This window comes from Rhamphochromis sp. 'chilingali' (assembly GCF_963969265.1).
Source record: "Rhamphochromis sp. 'chilingali' genome assembly, chromosome: 16".
Lineage (NCBI taxonomy): Eukaryota > Metazoa > Chordata > Actinopteri > Cichliformes > Cichlidae > Rhamphochromis > Rhamphochromis sp. 'chilingali'.
Window position 1 is genome coordinate 13,465,705 of NC_137943.1, and position 27,450 is coordinate 13,493,154.

The 27,450-nt window shown below is 41.1% G+C and overlaps 1 protein-coding gene across 2 annotated transcripts in view; it reads left to right on the plus strand.

The window, feature by feature from the left end:
• The first annotated feature begins 1,120 nt into the window (after positions 1-1,120).
• The window catches only part of LOC308383803 (rap guanine nucleotide exchange factor 4-like), a 28,986-nt gene continuing 2,656 nt past the window's right edge, over positions 1,121-27,450 (plus strand). The window contains exons 1-24 of one of the 2 annotated variants that reach the window (XM_080861925.1): positions 1,121-1,259; positions 9,037-9,179; positions 11,510-11,598; positions 12,431-12,577; positions 17,057-17,129; positions 17,477-17,532; positions 19,880-19,986; positions 20,156-20,277; positions 20,753-20,936; positions 21,230-21,314; positions 21,777-21,837; positions 22,811-22,887; positions 23,333-23,479; positions 23,844-23,938; positions 24,067-24,152; positions 24,531-24,609; positions 25,116-25,266; positions 25,351-25,439; positions 25,525-25,552; positions 25,653-25,728; positions 26,265-26,411; positions 26,560-26,657; positions 26,860-26,985; positions 27,154-27,332. In XM_080861925.1, the coding sequence (XP_080718051.1) occupies positions 1,192-1,259; positions 9,037-9,179; positions 11,510-11,598; positions 12,431-12,577; positions 17,057-17,129; positions 17,477-17,532; positions 19,880-19,986; positions 20,156-20,277; positions 20,753-20,936; positions 21,230-21,314; positions 21,777-21,837; positions 22,811-22,887; positions 23,333-23,479; positions 23,844-23,938; positions 24,067-24,152; positions 24,531-24,609; positions 25,116-25,266; positions 25,351-25,439; positions 25,525-25,552; positions 25,653-25,728; positions 26,265-26,411; positions 26,560-26,657; positions 26,860-26,985; positions 27,154-27,332 (2,513 nt within the window). In that variant the 5' untranslated portion in view covers positions 1,121-1,191. Of the gene's footprint in view, positions 1,260-6,021; positions 6,844-9,036; positions 9,180-11,509; positions 11,599-12,430; positions 12,578-17,056; positions 17,130-17,476; positions 17,533-19,879; positions 19,987-20,155; positions 20,278-20,752; positions 20,937-21,229; positions 21,315-21,776; positions 21,838-22,810; positions 22,888-23,332; positions 23,480-23,843; positions 23,939-24,066; positions 24,153-24,530; positions 24,610-25,115; positions 25,267-25,350; positions 25,440-25,524; positions 25,553-25,652; positions 25,729-26,264; positions 26,412-26,559; positions 26,658-26,859; positions 26,986-27,153; positions 27,333-27,450 lie in introns of those variants that run through there. The other variant, XM_080861924.1, reaches the window with a different exon arrangement.

Here is a 27,450-nt window from a genome sequence, read left to right on the forward strand (position 1 = left end):
TAGATTTCCTTGTATGAAATCATACATGATCCTGGGTGGGTTTTCACAATAGGGATCAGAGATGAAAATGATACACTGTGTGGGTATGATGAGTCTGAAGAATTCCCAATAACAATGTCAGCCTCTGCTCTTAAATCATGCTTTCTGGGAGGATTGTTTAACTGATGAATATGCTTGATATTTGTTCCAGCATTATCCTGTGTTATAAGAAAATAGCTGTAATGTCTGAGATCAACTGTTAACACTACTGGATGTTTAATTTAAAATCTAAGCACTACATGAATGTATTCATAAATCACAAATTCCAATGAATACAAATTCGTTTTAAGTGTAGTTTTAAAAGACTTAGAAGAAGGAACAAATCTGATTGTGGGGGTATTGCTGCTCCACAGTTTGGGGACAAACACGCAAAATTTGAATCTGGAGCAGGTCAGTGATGTAAGAAGAAAACCAACTATGAATGGCTTTGGAGACAAACAACGCTCTACAATGTATAAAGTCTATAAACATGCACTACGCTGGAAAAATTAAAAGTTAATGCCCCCAGCCCAATTAAAAAAATCTGTTTTGATCAGTACACAACCACTGCACTATGAAATATTTTTTTTGCATAGTATTATTGTTGTTATATATGCTGCATCTGTTTATTTATTCCTGCCCTGTATACTTTGCAGCTTTAACAACTTGACATTTCCATTTCTGGTACCAATAAAGGCTAACTTACCTTATCATATCTTATCAATATTACCTTTCTGTCTTCATACACAGGTTTCTGCAGGAGACTAACAGACTAATAAATGGGTTCCCAGATTGGGGTCCACCCCATGCTGACACGCAGTGACATTTGAAGAGACCTGAGCTAATTAAAGACTGAAGTTTGTGTATATATGTGTCTATATATATGTGTCTATATATATATATATATATATATATATATATATATATATATATATATATATCTGTGTGTGTGTGTGTGTGTGTGTGTGTGTGTGTGTGTGTGTATGTGTTGTTTTTAAAAAGAAATATGTATATATATATGAACACACATCCCGTAGTTGTGTGAGGCAGAGGGGCGGGGAGGGGGAGTCAGAGCTCACAACCATTAACGACCACCGACAACCGGGAACCCTCCTCCGGTAAGCATCACAGTGTCTAGTGACACACACACACGCACACACACAGCCGGGGAAGATGGTCGCGGTGCAGACGTCCCCTAATTCGTCCCCATCGGCGGAGTGGATCTGCTGCCTGGATAAAAGGTGGGTGAAAGCACTACATGACCCAGTGCCACGCCGCGCATCCCCACGCAGCAACGATTGTGTCGTCTCTGCCCTCTTTCATTCATCCGCGTCAACGTGATTAATCGGAACCGGTGATCGCTGCGTGTGCAGTGTGTGACTGTGCAATAATAACGTGATACGCCTCATTTTGTTTTAGTATATTATCGCTGTTATTAAATTGACACCACTTGCCGCCCAGTTGTACAGACTGCAGTGCATAACAATACACACCGATTTTTAAAAAAAAATTCCTGTTTTTGTATCTCCGGTCAAAAAGGCGTTGGTGGCTTCGAGGTTCACTGTGGTGTCTCTGCACTGCATGGCTGATGACGAGACGCACATGGTTTATCTCTGCCTGCTTGAATCAAATAGCCATACATTTTTAAAATACAACTGTGGCGTGATTTGAATAAAATACTAGAGGCCAGCCAGCGCAGGCAGTGTATTTTTTTCTCCTCCTCCCGTTTATCTCACAGTGCTGCATGAGGCTACGTTAGTCTGGGCTGACTGAACAGATTAGAATAACCGAACATCCAATTCACAGTTTGTCTATCAACAGCTCAACAATTCAAAAGCTGCAGCGATTAGAAAATCGTTTAGTCCACACTGTGCCTGCCCAATTAACAGCAAAGCTCCCTTACTGTGCTGAAAAAGCTCAGGGAGAGGGCTCGAATAAATAAACATGATGAAGAGCAGCACTACAGTAATTACTCTAGATCATAGGCAGTGACATATATGACATGCACAGCTCACACACACACACACACACACACACACACACACACACACACACACACACACACACACACACACACACACACCTATCTGACACATCCTCACATTACCAATGGCAACCTGAAGCAACCATCTTGTCTCCTAATCCTCACCTGGAATAAAACTGAGTGGATAAATGCAACTATTAGTCACTGATAAGGGTACTGACAACACGGCATTATACTTTTTAACCAGTTTAACTATTAATTAGTCCTTGGGTTATTTTGGCGAGTAATTGATCTGAATATAAATTGTCAGAAATTAGTGAGAAAGGCCTCGTAGCTTTCCAGAAGCCCAGTTGGCATCTTCAGATTTACAGTGTAAAAATCAATGAGTTGTTACCATAAAAGACACATTACCACCAATAGTCAACTCGAGATGCTGGCGCCTTTAAATATATTTTACAATCTGTAATAATTTAGAAATTGTTTAAGTTCCAGATTGCTTCAGTTTTAGTTGCACATATTTTGAACAATTTGCTCAAAGTAGCTTATGCTTTTGTAAAAATTCAAAGGGTGTTGTGATCTTTGCTGTGGTCTGGTGAGCAAATGGGGAATGTGATTGGTTGCAGACTTACAGCCACTCCCTATTTAAGAGGGCTTCTCTTTGGCATAAGCCATTAGCTTGGTGGTCTAGCACAGAAACACTGCAAATAAATTTGGTTTCCCAAGTTTAACGATTGTGTTCTGTTTGCAGTTTTGATTGAGTGTGTCCTTCTCCTGCTCACATATCTCATAAAATAAACGTGCAAAATGTTGTTGTTTTTTTCTGTTTAAGTCAGTGCTGAAAACATCTACTGAAATTAAGGCTAGAATAATTATGTTGGAAACTTAAAGTCACCAGTATGCAGTATTAGCTGGATGTTCATAAAGACTGTGCAGGATCTTACTGTAGAGCACTCAGTGCTTTTAAGCTATCCACCTCTTATTCAATCAATATCCAGGAGTGTGTGTATGTGTGTTTGGGAGCTTTCATCTATGCTAACTGTTGATGTGAGCAAGTGAGGAGTGAGAGGCAGAGAGGGGAGGAAGGTGAAAGAAAGACAGAGGTTAAGATACGACTGTCTGTAATATATCTGTCCGAAGACATTTATTGCCAGTGGCTGTGAAGTATGTGGGATAAGATCTTATTTGCTTTGTTTTCTGTTGTACCAGGAGTTAAATAGATGGTGCACTCAACGTACACACAGCACCAAGCCAGATCCAAGTTTATATTTAATGCCTTTTTTATTGCAGGAAAATATTTTTGTCTAGTACTAGGGTGACATATCAAAGTAGTAAGTCTTAGCAAAAGCAATTCCTCATAGGTGAAAAGTATAAGTGTGCGTATTATGTAGGTTAATTTGCAAATCTTGCAAAACTTGATGAGTCATTTCTAACTCTAATTGGTCATTTGAATGCAAAGTGAGCAGGGTTTATGCTGCTCAGTGATTTAACACCATCTCTGGTTGTTAGTGGTGATGCAGATGAGTGTCAGAAGAGGTTCTTGCATACAAATTCAAATTCAAATTCAAATTTTATTTGTCACGTACACAGTCATACACAGTACGATATGTAGTGAAATGCTTGGACAACTGCTCGTGACCTAAAGAAAACAAAAAAGGAAAAGGCTATGAATAAGATAGGAAATAAATATGAAAAATTAAAAAGGGTAAATTTAACTAGGAAGGAATAGAATATAAATTAAGGTTAAAAATGAAATAACTGTACAACACAAATTAGAATGAAGGGTAAATTTAACTGGGAAGAATAAGATAAAGATAAATATATAAATTAAAGTTGAAAATAAAATAACTGTACAACAAAATACACAATATAGAACTATATAAGAATGTATGAAGAAATCTAAATATAAATAAATATATACACAATAACAGCAGCTGTACAAGTATTAACCGGAAATGAAGAATATAGTGACCAGTGTTGTGCAAAACCAAAGTCCAGAAAGTCCAGTGTGTGTGTAAGAACTGTATGTGTGGGTCAGTACTGTGTGGTGGTGTGATTGAGAGACCGTATCGCCTGCGGGAAGAAGCTCCTCCTCAGTCTCTCTGTGTTGGTCTTCAGGGAGCGGAATCGCTTTCCTGACCTCAGCAGAGAGAACAGTCTGTTGTTGGGATGGCTGAGGTCCTTCACGATCTTCCTGGCCTTGGTCCAGCACCGCCTGCTGTAGATTGAGTGCAGGTCAGGGAGCTCGGAGCGGATGGTGCGCTCAGCTGACCGCACAACCCTCTGTAGAGCTCGTCTGTCCTGCATGGTGCTGTTCCCGAACCAGGTTAAGATGTTTCCCGTCAGGATGCTCTCTATGGTGCACGAGTAAAAGTTCCTGAGCACCTTGGAGGGCAGTTGGAAGTCTCTCAAGCGTCTGAGGTGGTAGAGACGCTGTCGGGCCTTTTTCACCACGGTGTTGATGTGACAGGACCATGACAGGTCCTGCGTGATGTGAACTCCGAGGTATTTGAAGCTGTCCACTCTCTCCACTGGGCACTCGTTGATGACGGGGGTCTGGTAGTTCCTCTCCTGCTTAGTGCTGAAGTCCACTACAGCTCCTTTGTCTTACTGACGTTTAGAAGGAGGTTGTTCCTCTGGCACCAGTTCTCCAGATTCCTAATCTCCTTCAGGTAGGCCGTCTCGTTGTTATCAGAGATCAGGCCCACCACGACGGTGTCGTCAGCAAACTTGATGATGGTGGTGGAGCTGGTAGTGGCCACACAGTCATATGTGTACAAAGAGTACAGCAGGGGGCTCAGAACACACCCCTGGGGGGCTCCAGTGCTGAGAGTGGTGGAGGCTGAGACATGTCCGCCCATCCTTACTGCCTGTGGTCTGCCAGTTAGGAAGTTGGAGATCCACTGACACATAGATGAGCTGAGTCCCAGATGCTCCAGCTTGGTGGTGAGTGTGGAGGGAATTATGGTGTTAAATGCAGAGCTGTAGTCTATGAAGAGCATTTTAACATAATTCCCCCTTCTAGTGTCCAAGTGAGTGAGTGATGTGTGGAGGAGATGAGAGATGGCATCGTCTGTGGAACGATTTGGACGGTAAGCGAACTGTAGTGGGTCCAGTGTGTCTGGTAGTGAAGAAATGATGAAGTCTCTGACCAGGCGTTCAAAGCACTTCATCACTACTGAGGTGAGGGCTACAGGGCGATAGTCATTGAGAGAAGCAGGGTGGGGTTTCTTCGGGACAGGAACAATGATGGACTCTTTGAAGCATGTGGGGATCACCGACTGAGATAAAGAGATGTTGAATATCTCAGTGAACACAGGAGCTAGCTGGTATGCGCAGTCTCTTAGGATACGACCTGGGATGCCGTCTGGTCCTGCTGCTTTCCTGGTGTTCACTCTCTTGAAGGCTCTCCTTACTTCATGCTCGGAGATGACGAGCACGTTTCCGGTGCTGGCAGTATCTTCCTGTCTGCAGCCGTTAGCGCCGCTAACACTAGCATTGTTGGAGACCTTAGCTGCAGCCTCGAAGCGAGCATAGAAAGTGTTCAGCTCGTCTGCCAGAGTCACGGCCGCGTTCGTCATACCGGTTGTTGGTGCTTTATAGTCCGTTATTGTCCTTAGTCCCCGCCACAGGCTCCTAGAGTCACTCTGTTGGAGTTGTGACTCTAGTTTCCTCCCGTAGCGCTGCTTCGCCTCTTTCACCGCCCTCCGCACGTTATATGACGCGGCTTTGTACGGGTCCATGTCCCCCGTCATGAGTCCCGTGTTGTAGGCAGCGGTGCGGGATCTCAGAGCGTCGCGGATGGTTTTATCCACCCACGGCTTCTGGTTGGGAAACGTTGTGATAGTCTTTGTCTCCACGGTATCATCCGCTAGTTTCCCGATGAATCCCACAACCGCTTCCGTAAACACGTTGACGTCATCGTCGGAGCTGTTTCTGAACATGCCCCAGTCTGCGTCATCGAGTGCGTCCTGTAACGCGGCCACCGATTGATCCGTCCAGCGTGCGACCTTCCTCTGAACCGGAACTTCCTGTTTCAGCCTTTGTTTGTATTTTGGGATGAGGAAGATGGCGGCGTGATCAGATTTGCCAAACGGGGGGCGGGATTGTGCCTTGTAGCCGTCCTTGACCGTAGTGTAGCAGTGGTCCAGTGTCCTTTCACCCCTGGTGGGGCAGGTGATGTGTTGATAAAAGTTCGGCGCTGCGCGTTTGAGGTTGGCGCTATTAAAGTCCCCCGTCACAATAAGCGCAGCGTCCCGGTGTTGTGTCTGGTGCTGTGTGAGTGCCTCATGCAGCTCGCATAAGGCGGTGACCGTGTCCGCTTGTGGTGGAATATAAACGGCACTTACAATGACCGATGTAAATTCCCGAGGTAGATAAAAAGGACGACACATGATGGACAGTAGTTCCAGATTTGGTGTGCAGGAGCGTGTGAGAGGAACAACGTTCGCACTGTTGCACCAGTTGTTCACCATTAAACACACGCCGCCTCCCCTTGACTTCCCCGAGTCCCGTGTCCTGTCCATGCGGTGAACCGAGAAGAACTCGGCCGGCTGGATGGCGTGGTCCGGCACCGCTGGGTTCAGCCATGTCTCGGTGAAGCAGAGGAGATTGCAGTCCCGAATGTCTCTCTGGAACTTTATCCTGGCCCTGAGGTCGTCAAGCTTGTTCTCCAGTGACTGGACGTTGGCGAGCAGGATGCTAGGCAGAGGTGTGCGGTGTGCACGAGCTCTCAGCCTGTTCCTGACGCCGGCTCGCTTCCCTCTAGGCCGCCGCCGCTTCCCTTTGTTCTCCCTCGAGATCTCACTCGGCCAGCTCGGATCCGGAGTTAAAAACTTCGAATTGTGAGTACATTGTATACCAATAGAAACAAGAGTGTCACTGTCATACCTAATGTACCCAATGGTGATGATTTTGCCGATTTAGAAACGCTGAAAACTAACTTAAAAAACAAAGACAAAGAAAAAGTGGTCGGAGCAGTCGTGACGGCAGCCGACCTCACCGGCGCCAGTGGCACATAATCTGTGTTGCAGTAATGTATTAATCCACCAGGCGAATAAATCTGTTTGTTTTGAATCTGTGTGGCACTTTGACAGGCGGCCACAAATCAACCTCTGATTTATTTGTCTGTGAACAGTGAATTTTTCCAGATGGTTGTTTCAAGAAACAATCTGCATGACCTTCTGCTGTCTCTTGGTTTTTGTCTTCAGTGTGTCACGCTGGTCGATTTGTTAATCCTTTGTTTGTGTGTGTGCGTATTCGCACACGCCATAATTTGTGCTTGAAAGCTGAGATCTCTGCTGACACGAATAGTGGGGGAGGGAGAGGGGAAGGCTGACAAAAGGAAGAGGTCGAGGAAGAGAGGAGACATGAAGGGACAGTGATAGAAGGTGAACAACTCTCAGGTCATATTCTTCTCTCACCAGCGGGGGAGGCAGATTCCTCCCGACAGGAAGTGAGTGAGCAAGCACAGGTTAATGGACAAAAGGGAAAGGGTGAAGACTTAACCAGGGGACGATAACTGACACAGCCCAACAGTTTTACTATAGACGCATATGTGAAGGGTGGTGTTTGTATTACCCATTCAACCCTGCAGAGTTCACCTCCCTGTCTCTCCCTGTCTGTCGTAGTGTGTGGGAGCCCACCTGTCTCAACCATTAACCCAGCCTACTCTGGGATATGACACCCTGTTGAAGCACCAAGGGCCAATACATGAGCTTTAGGTGGATGAGTCAGAGACCAAAAAAAAAAGAAAGAAAGAATGTGAGAGGGAAAAAAAGACCCACCTTTCAAAGCTCTGAGCTCGTGGCTGATATGGGAATAGAAGATGGGCTGTGCAACGCAGCCTTTGATCTGTTTTTATTGTGGCAAACCCTTCAAGGTACACGGTACAGGTACATTTCATTGCTTCGTGACACACGTGCTCGGCGTTTATTACCATACGTACCTACATGTGAGTAAAGTGGGAGTCACTCTTGCCTTTGAGCTTGCGGAGCAGACGTAAAGGGATAAATAGGGCGTTTGGTATGTGTAAGTGGTGGCACTAAATGCACCAGGAATCTGTGCTTCTAGTGAAAAGGAGAAAAATGGGTTGCATTTGTCCCTTTCAGTCTTGGCTATCATGTTCTAAAAACTGGCAAGTCTTGAAAGAGGAAGAAGAGAAAAGTAGATGGAGATTAGAGAAAGGTTTAGAAGAAGCAGACAGAAAGGAGCGAGGGCTGGGAGTGAGGGAAGAGGAAGGAGATGAAGCAGAAGAGGGGACTGAGAGGCTCTCATCTGTGAAGGAAGAGCCCACAGTGCATTAGCTATTCTGTATGAACACACACATATATGCACACACAGACACTTACACACACACGTGCAAAGATGAGTCACTATCAGGAAAGAAGGGGAAAATAAGTGAATGAATGGTGCTAAGTGCAGTGTGTTACTCTGAGACATTTTGGCTTGGTATTTTTGCACCACCACGTCTCAGAACAGACTGTTTAAGCTCGCAGATCAAACTTCTGTGTGTGCGCGTGCGTGCAGTCTCTTGTGTGTGCTTGCTTAGATGTCCAACAATGACTTAGTTGTGTGTGTGTGTGTGCTCAGATTTAAGCGCATTAGAAAAAGCAGCAGTACAAATGAGATCTTACATCAACAGCCTGTGGGGGGCCTGAGCTGAGAGAAACTGTGCCTGCAGCTCTTCACTGTTATCACTAAGACACCAGGCAGAACAATGACAGCGTGCTCTCGCACAAATATTCATAGATAATATTATAACAATAGAGCAGCCTTCTTACTTAAAGGGCAATATCGCTGCTTTCTCACAGTTTAGTCCATTGACTGATAATTGCAACTGTCTAACATGACTGCTAGTGAAAGCATACTGCAGGGTTTTGATTGATTTGCTATAGTTCAGGCTGAAATAGACCTGAATAAGATAGATAATCCATCACACTGAACAAGTTACATCATGCCAATTGTTTCTTGCATAACCCCTTATACACCTTTTTAATGCCTCGTGTGGGTTTAATGGTGGCTCTTCCTCTGCGCAGGCCTGCGGAGCGCTCGGGAGAGGACGTGGATATTATTCTGACCCGACTAAGAGAGGTCAAAGCCTTCCAGAGGTTCCCACCTCCGCTCCTACTGCAGATCTGTGCCTGTGCCTTTTATGAATGCCTGGAGAAAGGCATCACGTGTACGTACACGCACGCTCACAAACCCACAATACTGACAGGAATGTAAAAGGATGTCTTTGATGCTGTTGAGTTTAGTCAGGCTCTAAAGGATTGGAGGAAATCATCATACAGTATATAATATACCTTTTTGTCTCCTAAGGAGAGAGCGCAGTAAGACTTACGATGCACTGGAATGCAAAAATGTGCCTAACCTTCTTCAATGCCTGTTTTTAACTAATTTGTGCAATACTAATATTAATATTATTAATTGTTCCTTGTATTTGCTTTTACTTTTGCTTATGTTGCCTCATCCTCTGTGATTTAGTTCAACTGTGTATCATTTTCCCTAGCTCTCTCCACTTCCCTGATACCACTATATAAGTATAAGTATACTATAAGTATACGATATACTTACAGGAGTAAGTATATACAGTGGCATCCTCCCAATACTCTGTTCCTCTTGCCCTACTGTTTCCTGGATCCAGTCTGTTTTATATGTTTTCCTTTTGGACTTCATGCTTTGTCTTTTTGATTTTTCTGCAAGCAGTGGATTTTAAATCAATCAGCCAATATGTGATTGAAGCACTGCTTTAATTCAGTGGGTTTAACAAAAATATTATGTCAGCTGTTTAGGAATTACAGACGTTTTTTATTCACAGTCCCCCGTTTTCAGAGGCTCAAAATTAATTGGACAGTTCACCGAAAAGCAGTTTCATGGCCAAGTAGGGCCTGTTCATGTAATTTCATGACAAATTAAACAGACATAATATCTGGATTTGATTAAAAGTCTTGAATTTGCATTTTATAGCTTTTCACATTCATTTTAAATATGAAGCCCAAAGAGATGTCAGTGCCAGTGAGGGAGGCCATCATTAGCTTTATTTTGTTTTGCTTTGTCTGTCAGAGTGATAGAAAAAACTTTAGGGGTAGCCAAAGTATTAATGTGGTGTATTCTTAAAAAGGAGGACTGCAACGACCAGCTCAGGATACCGAGAGGCCTAAAAGACCACAGAGGGCAATTAAAATGGATTATGATAGAAGTATTTCTATGGTTAAAGCTTCTGTTATACTTCCTGCATCCATGAGTCTGAGAGAGTCCAAGTGATTTAAGCAAATTTCATCATCAGAAGATGAGCGCAAGGGTCCGTGTATGCATCCTGCCTGTTTTTTGTGACTGGGTCTCCAGCTGCCTGTGTCTGTATTCACAATGGATTATAATCAAGGCTTATGAAAAACAACTTCTAGCCAAGTCAAGGACACTCCTGAGGAATAGGTGTATCATCTAAAAAATGTTAGGGCATGGGTACATAAGGCTGACAGTGGAACTGGGTCATTATAGTGTTTATTGATGGTGAGACTGCTGATAGATGATAGATGATGATGGATGGAGGATGACCTGTGAAGTGTACATGGCTGTACTCTCTGCTCAGATTTAGAAAAATGCTGCAAAACTGACCCGACAGTGCAAATAGATAATGAAACAAAGCATACTGCAGAAGCAACCCAAGAGTTTCTCAATGCAAAGAAACTGGATATTCTTCACGGGCCAGGTTAGTCACATGATCTCAACACAACAGCGCATGCTTTACAGTTGCTGGAGACTTTTAAGTCATAGAGAGAGCCACAAACAAGCAGCAACAGAAGGTGGTTGCAGCAAAGACCTAAGCAGAGCATTGAAGGGACATCTATGGATTGTAGACTCCACACAGTCACTGACTGCAAAGGATTTTAATCCAAGTGTTAAAAACAATCCTTGGGTTTAAAATCCTGTTAGTTTGTCCAATTAATTCTATATAAGTCTATGAAATTGGGGGATTATAAATAAAACTGTCTTTTTACCGTTAATGCAAATTAAAGCTGAGAGTCTGCACTTCAGTCATACCACGATTGATTGATTTAAGATTCACTGCAGTGACGTAGAGAAGCAAAACTGCAAAAATTATGTCTTTGTCCAACAAATTGTGGACCTATATCCAGTATACTACTTATAGTAGTGTAATTTAATGATCACAAAATCAAGACAATATTTAATGTAGCTACTTTAACACCAGCGTTTTGTCAGCATTTTGCTTATTTGAGCTCAAGTCAATTGATTTTCAGTTAAAGATAAAAATATTTAAAACGCTTTCCTTTTTAGGTGCATTTATAACCTTTTCAATCACATTTCAGTTTATTGCAAATATATTTATTATCAATTTATCATTGTATCAAAACCTTTTTGGCTGATGTCTCTTTCAGCAGTGATTGTGGTTTATCATCAGATGGCAGGGCATGTTTTTATGAGTGCTTTTGTCTTAGTGACGTTTTTCATCAGCTCTTAATGTGGTTTAATGTATTTTACTGCACGCAGTGTTTCGACAGGGAGACATTGGCACCAGCTGGTATGCAGTCCTTTCTGGCTCCCTGGATGTCAAAGTGTCAGAAACCGCTAACCACCAGGTGAGAGTCACATTGAGAAACATACATGAATAATGACTTGGATGCTTTTGGATTGGTGATGTTACTTTCATGGTTGATATTTCCTAGTGCTCTCATATATTTTCTATCAAACAAGATCCTTTTTAAGGGGCTTCTACTCTGTCCTGTATGTTTGAGAGCTGAATTTGTTTGACTCTTTAGCCTCCATTTGTGCCTCCCTTCCTAAATATACCAGAGAGAAATTGCCACTGAGAAATTTGGCTTCCTCCTTACTTTAAACCCTCGCTGTGAGAGCGTGGAAATAGAGTTATACTATACATGTAGTGGGGAAGAATGACACGTGGGAGGAGAAGGAGAGAGGATTTGCTTCGAAAGAAAGACGGCGATAAGAAGCTCCTCTATTGTGAGACGTCCTTTTCATGTATGTAGCCCTAAAGTGAAATTGGTGGCCTACTTTCTATGGCTATATTTGAAATGTCAGTTTGGACAGCTGAAAAGGTTTCCATAGCAAGCAGTGTATTTGTTTGAACCACTAAGCAGTGAATATGCGTCCATTGCTTCCCTCTAGCCTACCCAATTATATACAGCACCAAGAGACGTTTGTCTTACAGTAAACAGCAGTTGCTCATATTTGGATTTATTTGCATTCATTTGCACATATTAATCCGTCTGCTTTCCATGTCTGTCCGAGTTCATTAAAATAACCTAATACACATTGCTTGTAGCTACTGCTGTATAATTTCACTGCTTTGTAGCAGCATAGTGAATGCTGCTACAAAGCATGTTTGCTCAATAACAAATGCTCGTCTGTTATAGAAACACAGTAACTAAAAGTTGTCATGTCTGTGTGCAGGATGCAGTCACAATCTGCACGCTGGGGATTGGGACAGCCTTTGGGGAGTCGATCCTGGACAACACGCCGCGCCACGCTACCATTGTCAGCAGAGAGACCAGCGAGCTGCTCCGGATCGAACAGAGGGAGTTTAAGACTCTCTGGGAGGTGTGACATGAGATGAAACTTCATGATTCTGCATGAACTCCATTGTGGAAAGAGCTTTGCTTTTGAGACTTTTATTGTAATTGTGCTTTTAACCACAAGAGGGCTGTCCACCATTACGGTGCCTTTTTGCACATCTATTGCACACTTCGGGTAACTTGACAGTGATTTATTTAAAGTGAGAACAGTGAGAAAAATCTAAACACGATTAGTTAAATGATTCCTTTTTTATTTCTTTTAATTGGATTCACATTTCCTACTTGGAAAAATAAAGGTATTCTCAGATTTCCTTTAGCCTATAAATTAATAACAAAATATTTTAATTCTGAGAATTATTAAAACGATGATTTTAAGGACATTTTAAATGTTGTTAAGCTGCTGTAGAGAGGTTAATCTGTTTGAATTGGTACAATTTTTTAATGTATATGCATAATAGTTTTGGTTTCTTAAACTAAAAAACTATAAAACTATGTAAAACTAACTATAAAGTCCCAAAAATGCCATTACATTTTCTGTTTAGGCAGGTTACACAGATTCCTGCAATAACAAGGCCACAAACAAAAGGACATACTGTAATTCAGTGATCTGTATCTGCATGTCTGAAATACAGTTTTCTGCCTTGGATGAACTGTCACATTTCTCCAGTGAGGCAGCCATCAAAACAAAAAGCCCAAGGACAATTCTTTTAAGAAACCAGAAGATGCTTACGAAGTTTTCAGAGTATGTTTTCCCTTAAAAAGTGATTTACGCAGCTTGTGTGGAGTTTGCATGCTCTCCTTGTGTACTGCATGGATTCTCTCCTGACATGCTGGCTTCCTACCACAGCACATTACATGCACAGGAGGTCGAGGGATGTGAATGTGAGTGTGGTTGTCTGTCTTTGTGTCTTGGTCCAGGGTGTTTCTCCTTCTTTTGCAAAGTGACAGCTAGGATAGGCTGTAGCCATAATACCATATACTGTATATTCAGTAACTAAATAATGAGTGGTAATGTGATAATATATGCAATCTTATTTTACACTCTCATCTAAGCTGAGTATTCATAAAGATATTTAAACATGAAAAGATCATACACAAGAGGCTATACACTAGGCAAGGGAAATAATATTGATATTACTGTGCAAAAGTCTTGAGCCACCCCTTATTTATTTAGTTATGTAAGGAGCCAGATTATTTTCCAGTTGTTAAATTGAGACTTTCTGAAGTTCTTTCAATGTTTTTTCTTTGGCTATTGGCTGCTTTTTTTTTTAAATTCACTCTCAGTCCAGTCCTTTTACTATTTCCATGTTTTTTTCTTTGTTTGTTAAGAATAAGAATCAAATACATGAAGTATTAAAAAAGCAGCGAACTCAATGAATGAATCAGTGCTGTGTCAAAATACAACTTAGCAAAGAATCTATTTTAAATGCTATGTTTGGGCAAATAGCAAAAATTAGCATTAGCATTTTTGCACCAATAAAGTGACTCCCATGAGGTATTAGCTGAAATCTTGGTAGATCTTAGCCTGGTGGGAAATTTGTCCTTAAGAAATTTTGAGGAAACTGGACAAGTGGAGGACTAAAGAAGAAGTGGAAGGCTTAAACTATAGATATGTTATATTATAGGAAAGTCATGTCCTTAAGAACAAATATGTCAAAAACTTGGCGCAGGACCAGAGAGATGCTTCAGACCCTTCAGCTGAGTTATCTGCAGCTTCATCAGAAATGATCTAAGAGAAGGAGAAGGTAAGTCAAGAAGTTATTCTTCAGGAAGGGAAACAGGAAAATTAAGCTGAAGTATGCCAACTTACAGAAGAACATGGTGGAGGCTCTGGCATTGTTTTGGGGCTGCATTTCAGCCAGTGGTGTGGGGATCTTGTCAGCACTGATGGAATTATTAAAACTGAAAAGAATCATCAGATTTCAATGCAACAGCAATAGCAAGTAATAGATTTGGTAATACCAGATATTGAGCTTTGATCTCATTATAGTACTGTGCGAAAGTTTTAGGCAAGTGTGGGAAAAAAAAGCTGTAAACAAAGAATGCTTTCAGAAATATGAATGGTTGTTTATTGGCCCCAAATGTATTCTGCAGCAGAACGACGACCCCAAACAGACAGCCGAAGTCATTATCAAGTATCTTTAGCGTAAAGATGAACAAAAAGTACTGAAAGTGATGGTTTGTTGTTTGATGTGTGTGTGTGTGTGGCATTTTATTGTGTGACCCTCCTGCGTCAGCTTTGTGTGCTTTATAAATAAAATAAAAATATGATTTGATAACAAATGATGTAAAAGCTCACAGTCAGTTGCAAAGAGTTACTATATCGCACAACCTACTAGTACGAACACTCACACAGCCTTGCCCCGAGAGATTTGGCTTTGTAGTAGATGCCTCTCCGTGGGCCTCCTTGTTGGAGTTACAAGCTCCATTCACTGTTTCTCTCTCAGAGAGGAAGTCGTGGCAGAGCTGGGCAGCACTTCACTGTAACCTCACAATGAAAGGCTGTGTGGTCTGAGCTGCTGTTTGGTCTGACAGGTGGTTATTTTGTATTGCAGAATCCAGAATCTTTCCGACCCACACTATGGTTCTCATCTCCATACAGTGATTGTGAGAAAACAGTAGTTTTTTTTTGATGGTTCTTATTTTTAATGAAATTGCAGGTAATTGACAGTTTGGTTATAAAAAATAACTATTTTCTGTCTGGTGTTTTTTGGCTTTTAAATCAGATTTTATGACCCCTCTCACAAACAATTTTATCGATCACATTGTTTTGATTTATCTGGTCTAAAAAAATAAAAAAGACTTTTCCCCGTGTGACCGTGGATGAATTGAAATTCAATTTACTCAAATGTGATTCCTCCATTTTGTGCTACAGGAACACATGAGACCTAGATAAGACAATAATTGGTTATTAAAGTGATGTGTGCCATCGTATTATTCAGCTCGTAGAGTGTGTGTGCGTGTGTTTTTGACTAAGTGCACTCTGTCTCCCTCTCGACTGTCTATTTTAAGGACAGTGGACATAAAACAGAAAACATGGCCTGAGGTTGTTGTCTTTTGTTTGTTTTGTTTTTTTCCTAATCTTATCTCCAAAATATGGCTCTCTGTGTTTTATGTGTGTGCCCGTGTGCAAGGACTAATTTGTGTACGTGTGCTTGTGGTGGAGACTAAAAAGCTACAGGATGTGTTTGATGAAAGGATGAAAGAAAAAAAGCGCTGCTCCATAATTCTAGTAAAATCGAGATCAAAAAAGTGTTTGAATGGGAAATAGCCTACAGACATGTTTTTATATGTAACAATTACTGCTAATAATTAGTTTGTCTGGACTGTGGTTACTTCATTTCTCTTTTCTGATTTATTCCTGTGCCCCTTTTCACCTGCTCTACATTTCTAATGCCAGCTTCCCCTCTCTTCTATTGGCCACGTTTCTTTTGTTAGCCTCCTTCCTTTCCTCCTCCTCTTCAACACTACTTCTGCCTTTCCCTTTTCTGACTACTAACCCCTTTTCCTACACTAGAGTAGCTCAGTAATACAGAGACTCGAATCACCCTGGTAACCTGTGAGAGAAAGTGGCTTGGTTCCTGGTGTGATCGCAGTGAGAGAGGGTGAGTGAGACGGAGGCAGACAGTGGGGCGACTGTGTGAGTGGAAGGGAGGAAGAGAGAGGGGAGAAAAAAAGGAAAAGAGCAGCTTGTTTTGAGCAGGATGCTATCCGGTGGCGTGTGCGTGAGTTGTAAAGGAGCAGAGGGCAGCTCTCTGGGGTTTCAGTCCCTTCAGTCTTAAGCAGCTGAGTGTGTTAACTCAGGTGAGTCGGACTCCTTGACTTTAACTGTGTCTAGTATGTAGTGTGCATAATCTTTGCTTGTATGTTTTTTTTTCTGTTGTTGTCTTTTTACAGAATGAAACTCTCTGGAATCACGTTTGTGCATTTTTTAGTATTGACATGAAGTGTTCTAGCTTCACTAGCTTCTGGATCGAGTGTGTGCAAGAAAAACACGGATAGGGGAGCGTTTGTGTCTTTAGGTCAAACAGATGCTGTCTCTGTTTCTCTTCCAGTGTGTGTATTCCTGGCAGTTGTCAGAAAGCATGGGTTGCTTGATAATGACCTTGCAGAAGAGCAGTGGCACATTCAGACACAAAAGCTCTGGCTCTGTGTGTTTCATAGTCTTTGCTACAGAAATGTACAACTGTAAGAACAGCATCTGCACACATCAAAGCAGTCTAACCCTTGTTTACATGCTGTGTGTGTGTGTGTGTGTGTGTGTGTGTGTGTGTGTGTGTGTGTGTATTATATAATGTTGTTCTGCATGTAAATGATCTTGGTTGTACAAAGGGCTTTGTTTTGAGGGGCGCTTTTGTGTTCAAGCAACATTGTGCGCTTTAGCGAGAGAGAGATGGAACAGGAATGGGTTTTGATGTTTAAAAGATGTTGGTGCTTTAAAGATGATACCCTGCTAGAGGTGTTTCCAAGGCTGATGTGGCCTCTGATGTGTGTTGCTTTTTAGAAGTATCGTCAGAGCCTGGCTGCACTGTTGGCCCCTCCTTATGGAGCCATGGAGAGTGGATCCAACAATGACAGTGAGTAGATGCACAAGTGGAGACACGGGAATAGAAAAAGACACTCTGGGTGTTGCTTAAATGTTTATTCAATGAACGTTTTTACGCGTACAAACATATTGCAAGTAATAAATTGGAAATGTGCAGGAGATGCACAAAAAAAGATGGAGACTTCTGTATGATGACTAAAAACAGGAAGCAGGTCTTTTCCTTCCCAGCCTGTTAAAAGGATGGATGAGTCTATATTGTGTATATGTAAATATAAAATTGTTATGTTTCTTTTTTTCTAGTTGATATACAGTGCTTTTTTGCTTTTGGGAAGCAGAGCATCCTGTTGTGCTTTAGCATTAATGTGTTTTTCTCCTCAGGACTCACAGACAAAGACAACATGAATTCAGACTCTGCAAACAAAGCTCACAACAAGGTAAATGTTTCCTCTGGATTACATTTTCAACCTAAATGAAGTTCTTAGATTAGTTTACTGTAACTAAATAATGAGAAACAGACCCGGCCTTAAGTTACAGAAAGCATGACTTAACAAAACTCTAGACCATCATAACCTGACTAAAAAACCCACTTTTGTCACTGCTTGTCAAAATATCTCTAAGCAGAAGTTTCTAGACAAATTTAGAACAGCTGAGCAGTAGTTGTGTATTTTTTAATGTTTGAAGCAATGCTATTAATGCATTTTGAACTTAAATATTTTTCAGGTTAAAACCTTTATACATTTAAATGTGCAGTTAAGACTCTTGTTTTTCCATTTTCCCAGTTTTCGAGCCACTGTTTGCAACTTGAAGGGTAGATACATAAAAACCTGATAGTGATCATAATTGAAATTAAAAAGATGCAGTTAATTCAAATACGTAAGTAAAATAAGTAAAAATAAGTAATCATTACATCAGCTCAATGTTTTGTTTTTGTTAACATCCGAAACTGAAAGTAACTTGAATATTTCTTGGAAACGTGTGGTAAACCGGGCCACGGGGGTCATAAAATCGAGCTGTTTTTAACGCTGCATACTTTCATGTTTGTGAATGAACCAGAGTGCCAGAATGAATTTTGGAAGTGCGTGTATTTTCTGAGAAGAGACCGATGATGACTCACAGCTGTGATGCTCTGTAGTTATGCTAATGTTAGATAATGCATGCACACAGAAGAAAGATCCCATCTGCCCAATTAAAATGCCTTCCTTTGTTGTTTTCAGAAGCAGATGTGTATGTGTATGTGTGTGTGTACACACATCTGTCATTTCCCCTGCTGTCTATGCAGGTGCGGCCTATAAAGGATGTGTCTGCTTGTATGTCCTGTGTGTTTTGATACAGTTTTACTGTTTGAGTGATCCATAGTTTACATGAGCAGCATTCAGAATCTGCCCATGTACACATTCACATATCGCTGTAAGAAAAAAATTGTGAATTATTTGGAATTTTTTGCATTGATTAAACATAAAACCTGAGCTGATCTTTGTCTAAATCATGATTATAGACACGCAATATAAGCAAACTGATGTCAGGCATTTTTTGCACACACAACAAGGCTACTGAATTCTAAGTGCTACTTGTTCTGTGCTACTCAAAATCACATTCTCAATTAATGAGATTTTAACTGTGAAGCATGGCGGAGGGAGCATCATGTTAGGGCCTAATTTGCTAGCTGAACGCTTGGTCGGCTTGCCGGCATTGAGGGGAACAAGAAGGAATTAAAAATGTTATTACTAAAAGTTTTACACGAGAATGTGAGGGCGGTAGGCCATGACATGACACTACAATGTGCAGTCAACCATTTTTAAATTTCTTTTATTTAATAGAAAAAAGAACATTGTACTCATAAATATATTTGATCAGTGTGTGATTATGTCCAAAAAACAGATGCATTGTCATAAAATTAGAATTAAATCATTAAAAATACATAAAGGTGGGCAATGGTTTGTGGAAGCCGCCATGTTGCCCAGCTGTCCTGAATACAGTGGCCAGGATGGACATCGCCATCCTGAATAATTGCATTTTATACACATATACATATACATATACATATACATATACATATACATATGTAGCACAACAAAGGTAGAGGAAAAGAGAAGTCGTAGGTGTTGTGTCATAGAGTTGTGTATGATTATGTATTTAAATAGGGAGGGGTAAGAAACCAGAAGTCAGTTAACAGAAATCTGTGGACATCTATTGGTGATATTTTAAACACTCTAACTTTAAGGTTGAGTACTGCATCAATACAATGTACCAAAATACAAAGGTAAGTCAACATCAGAGTGCTTTAACAAGAGGAGAATTTATCTGTTGGAATGCTCGTGTTCTGATCTTAAGCAAACTGAGATTTTGTGGCTGTTTAACCAAAATGTCCCATAAATATCGATGAGCAAGAGCAGTTTTATGGGCGCGAGGCTCCAAAATGACTCTTCATCACCGTGCAGAAGCTACAGGAAACATCAGATGGTTATTGTTGCTGCTAAACAAGTTACTAAATTCATTTCATTTCCTGGCGTGCACTGTGAGTGACTACTTAGTGTATCCAATAAAGAAACAACTGTGGATTCTTACTTGAGTCAGATTGCGATCGGACCACAATCCTGGATAAATAATGGTTCCCAAACTTCTTCTTGCCAACACACACCACTTAAAGCTTGACCAACCAAATTAACAATCAAATGATGGATTCTATCACAGCCTATTTTACAAAAAAATCTCAATCTAGTCAGTCAGAGATTTAGATGGACTAGATGAAGTCACCTAAGCCGATGTCCCTGTGGTCTGCAGATCCCCTCAGAGAAGCTGCAGAGAGCTGGAAAGGTTCTCCGCAACGCCATCCTGTCCAGAGCCCCTCACATGATTCGAGACAGGAAGTATCACCTGAAGACATACAGGTATGTGGGTCTGCAGTTCTGTTTGTATTTCTGAAAAATTATGTGCTTGCAAGTGCTTGGGGAAGCTTTCTGTGGATGTGGTGTTGATTTACAGAAAATTACATTAAGTATTTTTAAACCTCCCCACAGTAAATATACAGTAAACAGTGTGTTTACATGTGTATTGCAGACAGTGCTGTGTAGGCACAGAGCTGGTGGACTGGCTGGTGCTGCAGAGCGCCTGTGTGCTCACTCGCTCCCATGCTGTCGGGATGTGGCAGGCACTACTAGAAGAAGGGGTGCTAAATCATGGTAATACTTAAGTCTGATGTTTCTCATCATGCATATCTTTGGGTTCATTTCTTTCCGTGAGTCATCTTAACCTACTAAGTCAATTCCCAAACCTCAAAGCAGCTGAAAAGCTGGGAGACGTTATTCACACTCCATGCGTAACTTATCGTTTAGAGCGTAAATTAGAATAAAGTGTTATTGAAACTTTGAATTGCAAATTAGTTTTAGACTAGAGCCAGTGTGTCTCCATTTGGCTCTGCGCTGGAATGTGAGTTTTGAATCTAAACATCAATCATCAGGGAGGCTTTCTCTTTGAATGCTAGAGTAAGAATTAATGAGTTTCCAAGCATGAATATAACATATAAATTGAATCCAATCTCAAAGTCCTTCACTTCAAAGAACAAGGCTGAAATGTTCTGAGATGAGAAAACAGTTCATCTGCATGCACGCTCGTTTATACTGATGCTTTGACTGTGTGTGCTTCTCTGCTCTCCAGTGGACCAGGAGCTCGGTTTCTATGACAAATACCTCTTCTACCGTTTTCTTGACGATGAGGAGGAGGACACACCGTTACCTAGTGAGGAGGAGAAGAGGGAAAGTGAGGAAGAGTTGCCGGAGACCATCCTCTTTCTTGCCCAGATTGGCCCCGATGCACTGCTGCGCATGATCCTCAGGAAATCGTCAGTATTATCATTTACTCTTGAAATACAGATTCAAAATACATTAAAAGCAACAACATCTGGCAATATATTGTTGCTTTTTATCCAATAATTAACATTCCCCTCCGATACCAGAGTGCTGAAGTGTTCGCTAATTGAACCCAGTCATATCCAGTCATACCAACATTCTTCATATAAAGTACTAAGCATGTGAAAGAATAGGCAGAGATCATCTGTCATAAGAAACTTTATTGATGTGCATGCATGAAGTGTTTATGGTGACTGCATTGTGACTCGCTCCTTTGTGTCTGCAGGCCTGGTCAGAGAACAGGCGATGACCTAGAGATCATCTATGACGAGTTGCTTCACATCAAGGCCTTAGCTCACCTCTCCAACACTGTGAGTTAGCTGGTGTGCCACTCTTTTACATACAGTACAAGATGCCAAGAACATTGTTAATACATCAGAACCCCAGATCACAATCTTTTTATGTTTAAAAATGGAAGAAGAAGAAGCTGTTATACTATTTATCTCGACAGTGTGGTGCTCAGTCTGTCCTGTGCTTGCAGGCGTTTTCCATGCGCAGAATTAATTAAATGTGTACAGGCTCCAGAAGTACTTTTGTTGTTCTTTTTTTTCGTTTATGCAATCACATTACTGCCATGTGGAAATGTGTATTATACCATTAATAGGTCTGTAATAACTACAGAGATTATATTGGCAACAGTAATTTACCTACTTTCAGGTCACTTTTTATAACCTTTAAAAACCTTGATCTGGGCATCTTCTTGTTTAGTTTCCATTTTTGTCTGCAGGGCAGCAAAATCCAAGAGTTTTGAAGCAGTTTGTTTTGGTTTGCAGGTGAAGAGGGAACTGGCGAGTGTGGTGATCTTTGAGTCACATGCAAAAGCTGGAACTGTGTGTGAGTCTTCTTCTGTTACAGAATACATTTTTCCTTCTGTAAAAAGGTCTTTCAGCCTGTCAGACAGTGCTGGTCCCCTGTGAGGACAAGTTGAGGCAACTGAACTGAACCATCCATTTTAAAAAGGAGATCTAAGATTACTCCAGACAAAGTATTTATAGAACAGCGCAGAAAAAGTTGCATAGATCAGTTTTTAAATTTCCATTAGTGCTATTGATTGCAGTGCAGTCTTAATGTGTATCTATCTTTTAGCAGCTGGAGCATGCTTATAGAAACAGCCATCAGTGGATTACTCAGTAACACTTTATAATTCGGCCTGTGACTAATTGTCCTGTAATTAAATGGAATTTCGATGCATTTTATTTGAAATCACAATATAATTAAATTTACTTACAGATACTTAAAGGTAGGTTTACTAAGGAGGTGAGAAATAAATATACTGTAATTAAATTTAAGTAATGTATAAGTAACTTTATGTAGTGCATGAGTAGTTGTTCTTAAAATTGTGTTAATATTACTTACAGTAATTTACAGCTATCTTGCTGTTTTGTTCTGCGGTGTTAATAAGGTACTGCTCGACAGTTTGCATGTATAGAGAACACAGAGATTTTTTTCTTTTCTTTTTATTGTGAATAAAGAGTCAGTGATAATGTGGTGCTTGCAGCCAATTTTAAACTGAAGCTAAATATAACCTACTCCTGACCAGGTTATGTGTTCAGCAGATGTTACCACGGTGATCTAACCACATAAAAAGAGAGCTACCTTCATGATAGCTAACCCATTAGCATCACCCTGTGCTACACCCATGTAGAGAAAATTATATATTCTAAAAGGGACGTCTAGATTTAACAATTGTGTTTGTGACTTGAGTTCTGACTCTAAGAGGAGAAACATGCCTCACAATTTGAAAAACTTCAGGTGTACAGAATGTGTGTGCTAGGACTAATATGTGTTTGTTTTCATTACCTTTCAGTGTTTAACCAAGGAGAAGAAGGCACATCATGGTACATCATCCTGAAGGGCTCCGTTAATGTGGTTATCTATGGAAAGGTGTGTGGGTGCGCTTGAAAGGCTTCCATCCATCTACCTGCTTATGTTCTTTAGTTTGATACTTTAGCGTTGTTCTAGTTTTCTGCTTCATTTGATGATATTCAGTCTGAATGTAATGGAGCAAAATATGTAGCTCATCAGATCTGCAAAGAGCCGAGCCGTTTTGTGCTCCCTGTAGGTCTGGGGAAACACCAGCAGTGAGTTTGGCAAACTGTGCATAGCTCATCGTGACTCATCACTGTGATTAACTGGCTTAGGGGATTGTACTCATACACCACACAACCAGTGTACAGGCAAATACGCTGCACGTGGATTGATCACGCATGTACAGAATACAAAGATGATTCAGAAAGTTACTCGTCCTTCCTGATATTTTTCTTCAGATCTTAAGCTTGTAAACTGAACATGTGTCTGAGCAAGTTGTGTGTTCATCTGTGTGTGTCAGGGTGTGGTGTGTACACTTCACGAGGGTGATGACTTTGGAAAGTTGGCCCTGGTTACAGATTCACCTCGGGCTGCATCCATCGTCCTGAGAGAGGACAACTGTCACTTCCTGCGTGTGGATAAGGAAGACTTCAACAGGATACTCAGGGTAGGCAGACAGTTATCCCTGATCTGATCGAAGATCAGTGAAGAAAAAATGGTGGAAACATTTAGTTTTTAAAGCCAGCATCTGCTTTCCTCCTTCCCAATGACTATAAATAAAGAACTGATGCAAGGCAGTGGTACACATGTGTACTTATTTCACATAGTAACCCTTTGTTTAAAACTGTGTCTGTATTATCAGGATCTGAAAATAGGGGAGGGAAAATATGCATCATCCTCTGAAGCTGTGTAAAGCAATAATGTCACATAATACTTTAATCGCTCATGACGCCGCCGCCCCTGTGATGTTTGTCTCCCTCCTCTGACAGATGAATGGTACTGCACTCATTTTGAACTATTCTATTCCGCAGGATGTGGAAGCTAACACGGTGCGTTTGAAAGAGCACGATCACCCTGTGCTGGTGTTAGAAAAGAGTCCTCGAGCCTCCACACTGGGAAACATAAAGTATGTGTTTGGGTGTATGCACACTGTACCTAAAAGTACTTTAAAACTGTGTTTGCAGTATATGTGTATTTCTCTCTATTTTATTAAAAATGTTTGGGTTTTTATGTGATCCTTGGTGACCTTGGCAGGTACACTGTGATATCAGGAACTCCAGAGAAGATTCTTGAGCACTTCTTGGAGACGATGAGGATGGACATACATCACAGTGACCCAGGTAGCAGAGCTGAATCATCAGATTAATTTGGGATCGTATGCTGTCAGGATAGTAAATTGCAGGATACTCATAAGCTATAGCATAAATTATGAATTATTGAAGAGTGTCTTTTATTAAAAAATGTTACTAATGTGAACTTTAAAACAAGAAATTGATAATTCAGTATTTTCTTTACTGTAAAACACGATATTAAATAGGATATTCTGCTGTGGTTTGAAAAGGTTTGCTGCAGAAAAACAGCATTAAAACAAATTTCAGGGGTTTACATGAGTCTGGGTTAGACTCTGGATTAGTACTATCTCTTGACAGGATGAATGCATTAAAGATGAAATATCTGCTCGTTTCTTGCTACTGACTCTGCTTCTTCTCGTGTGTCAGACCCAGCAGTGGATGATTTTGTCCTCATGCACTGTGTCTTCATGCCCAACAGCCAGCTGTGCCCTCTGCTCCTGTCACAATATCCTTTTTGTCTTTAAATTCCTTATTTCCTTCCTGCTGTATCTAAACTGCGTTTCAAAAAAATAAAAACAAACAGGTCTCATGTCGGGTGCATAACCCTGGTTTTCTTCACGGTTTGCTGCGTAATGTAACAACACTTCCGGCGCCATTTTTAGATTGTGAAACATCAGTTTCTGCTTGTGGAAGTGCTGAAGCAGCAGTTGAGCAGCTGTTCCCTTCACACCTTAGTAACAAGTTGTAATCCCAGTTGCACAGGTATTTCTTCCCTAAGCTGTTGTAATGTAAGTTTAGCACTGTGCAGTTAACGCAATACATCCCATGCTTTATTCTATTTTTTTAACATAATGAATGATCTCAAAACTCACTTTATTTTAACTAAAGCTGCTTGAAAGGTACATTTTTAATTGAGGATAAATAGAGACATAGATGTAGGTATCCATATACCTGTGTTTATTTACTTTAATGGGTCAACGCTTTTCTATTTACCTTTAACCTTGTGCGCACGTACCATGTGACATCGCCGCCTGGCTCTGAACAGGAGAGGTTGGAGTATGCACTCAACAGTAAAAGGAGGGCCCTGATTATGACCCTGCGCTGGGCAAACGCACATACCTACCTGCTACAAGAGGAACCTGCTGCGATCTTTTTCCTGGAGGTGAGCACATTGAGCCTTTTAAATGTAGGAAATCACACAGATCCTCTGCATAGTCTGAGTGGTTCTTCCTCTTTGTCTCTGTAGGAGTTGTATGGAAGTCTATCCAATGACTCCCGTATGCTGAGAGCTTTGAAAGATTTGGTACCTGACCTGGAGAAAGTCGTCAAATTGCAGTATGTTTCTGTGGGCTGAACATTTATTGTCATTGCTTTATGCACACGACAAATTCGTTGTATCACTTTAATTTTTTTTCTTTAGCTCCGAAGAGGCCAAAGCAACAAAAAAGGTACATCTGTTATATAACTTTCGATAAAATTTTACAGTCCACTTCACATGTCGGCTTCATCTGTAGTTATCTGGATGCTGTCATATAATTTATTCAACAGAAGACCCTAATACGACAGTTCAGCAACGGAGAGGAAAGGCTGCAGAAGAAACAGCCAATTAGAAATCAAGATGACAGTAAGTTCTGTGCATTTGTGTGATTTATGTATTTTTCTTCTTACTCATATTGAACCTGAAGGAAAAAGACATTTTGACAGCAGTTTGCCTTGGAATGTGCTATTTAAAGTGGATTTTCCCATTTTCATAAGACAGATTAGATAAGAATGTTCCCTTACCCTGCCTGTCATCCTGTCACTTGTGTTTGCACAAAAGGTGTGACAAAATCTTACGGATAGGTTGGCAACATAGATCCACAACACGATTATTTTCCGGTCATTCATGTGTGTGACAGCTGGCTGAGGCAGAGAAAGACCCCAGTCATCACTCTAACAGAGATCCAAGGGCTAACTTTAAAAAAATATAAACTTTTGATTTGATTGAAATGAGCCGGCTTTCATATTTGAATGATTCAGTCTGTGACTACAAAAAGGCAAAACCTTCAGTGAGCTTTGTGAGCTTCCTGCTTCTTCATGTTGGAAGCAGCTCTTTGTCATCACAGATCAGGAGCTGTCACATACCATATCACTGTATTAATTTCACGTGTGCGTGTGCAGTCCTATTGAAGGTGTACTGCAGCGATCACACCTACACTACAATCAGGATTCCCGTGGCGGCGACGGGACGAGAAGTGATCAGTGCCGTGACGGACAAGCTCGGCACTACCGATGAGCTCCTGCTGGTCCACCTCAGCTCTGCGGGTGGTAAGAAAACAGATCATCTTAAACGTGGAGAGGCATTAACTTGCAGCATCATCTACTCGTAGATTATCTTGTGTACCTTTTTAAGAATTTGCACATGATAGTGTCTTATGTGGCTGTGAAAGCGAATCTGTCCCGATTTTTGTTACAGAAAAACAAATCTTGAAGCCAAATGATGTATCGGTGTTTTCTACTTTGAGCATCAATGGGAGATTATTTGCCTGTCCTCGAGAGCAGCTCAACAGTCTAGTAAGAGAGTAATGTTATGAACTATGCTGTTATTAAACTGCATTACCACCTAGAATTAAATCTTTTTGCAAATATATATAGAAGATACGAGAAATACACTTAGTATTTAGTAAAAAGTGGCCTCGAAGCAAGAAGATATTAGTTTTATATGCTGAGGGAAAACAAAGAAACTGTGTTGGTTTTTGTTTTTGTGCACTTCAAGACTCCTCTTCCAGACCAGGAAGGGCCCACTGCAGGCTCCATGTCAACTTTTGAGCTGATGAGCTCCAAGGACTTGGCTTATCAAATGACGATGTTTGACTGGGAGCTCTTCAGCTGTGTTCATGAGGTATCCTGCTCACCTTTGTCCACATTAAGTGTTGCAAAGACTTTTGTTTTAGAGTCAGAGTCAATTCATTTTCAGCAGTTTTGTTTTTTCACAGACTGTTGTTAAACCGGCAGGATCTCTCACCTCTCAACCTGCTCTTCTTCTTGTTTCCCCTGTCTTCTTCCACAGCACGAGCTGCTCTACCACACGTTTGGCTGCCAAAGTTTTAAACGAACTACGGCTAATCTAGACTTGTTCCTGAGGAGGTTCAACCAGGTCCAGTTGTGGGTCGTCACTGAAGTCTGCCTCTGCGGACAGCTCAGCAAGAGAGTCCAGCTCCTCAAGAAGTTCATCAAGATAGCGGCACAGTGAGTAGGATGTGACTGTTAATGGGACGCACATCACTAAGTGAAGTATTTCTAGCTAACAGTAGAGGAAGCTGAGCTGGGTGTTGTTGGTTTTCACTTTGGTTTCTGCTTGTGTGTG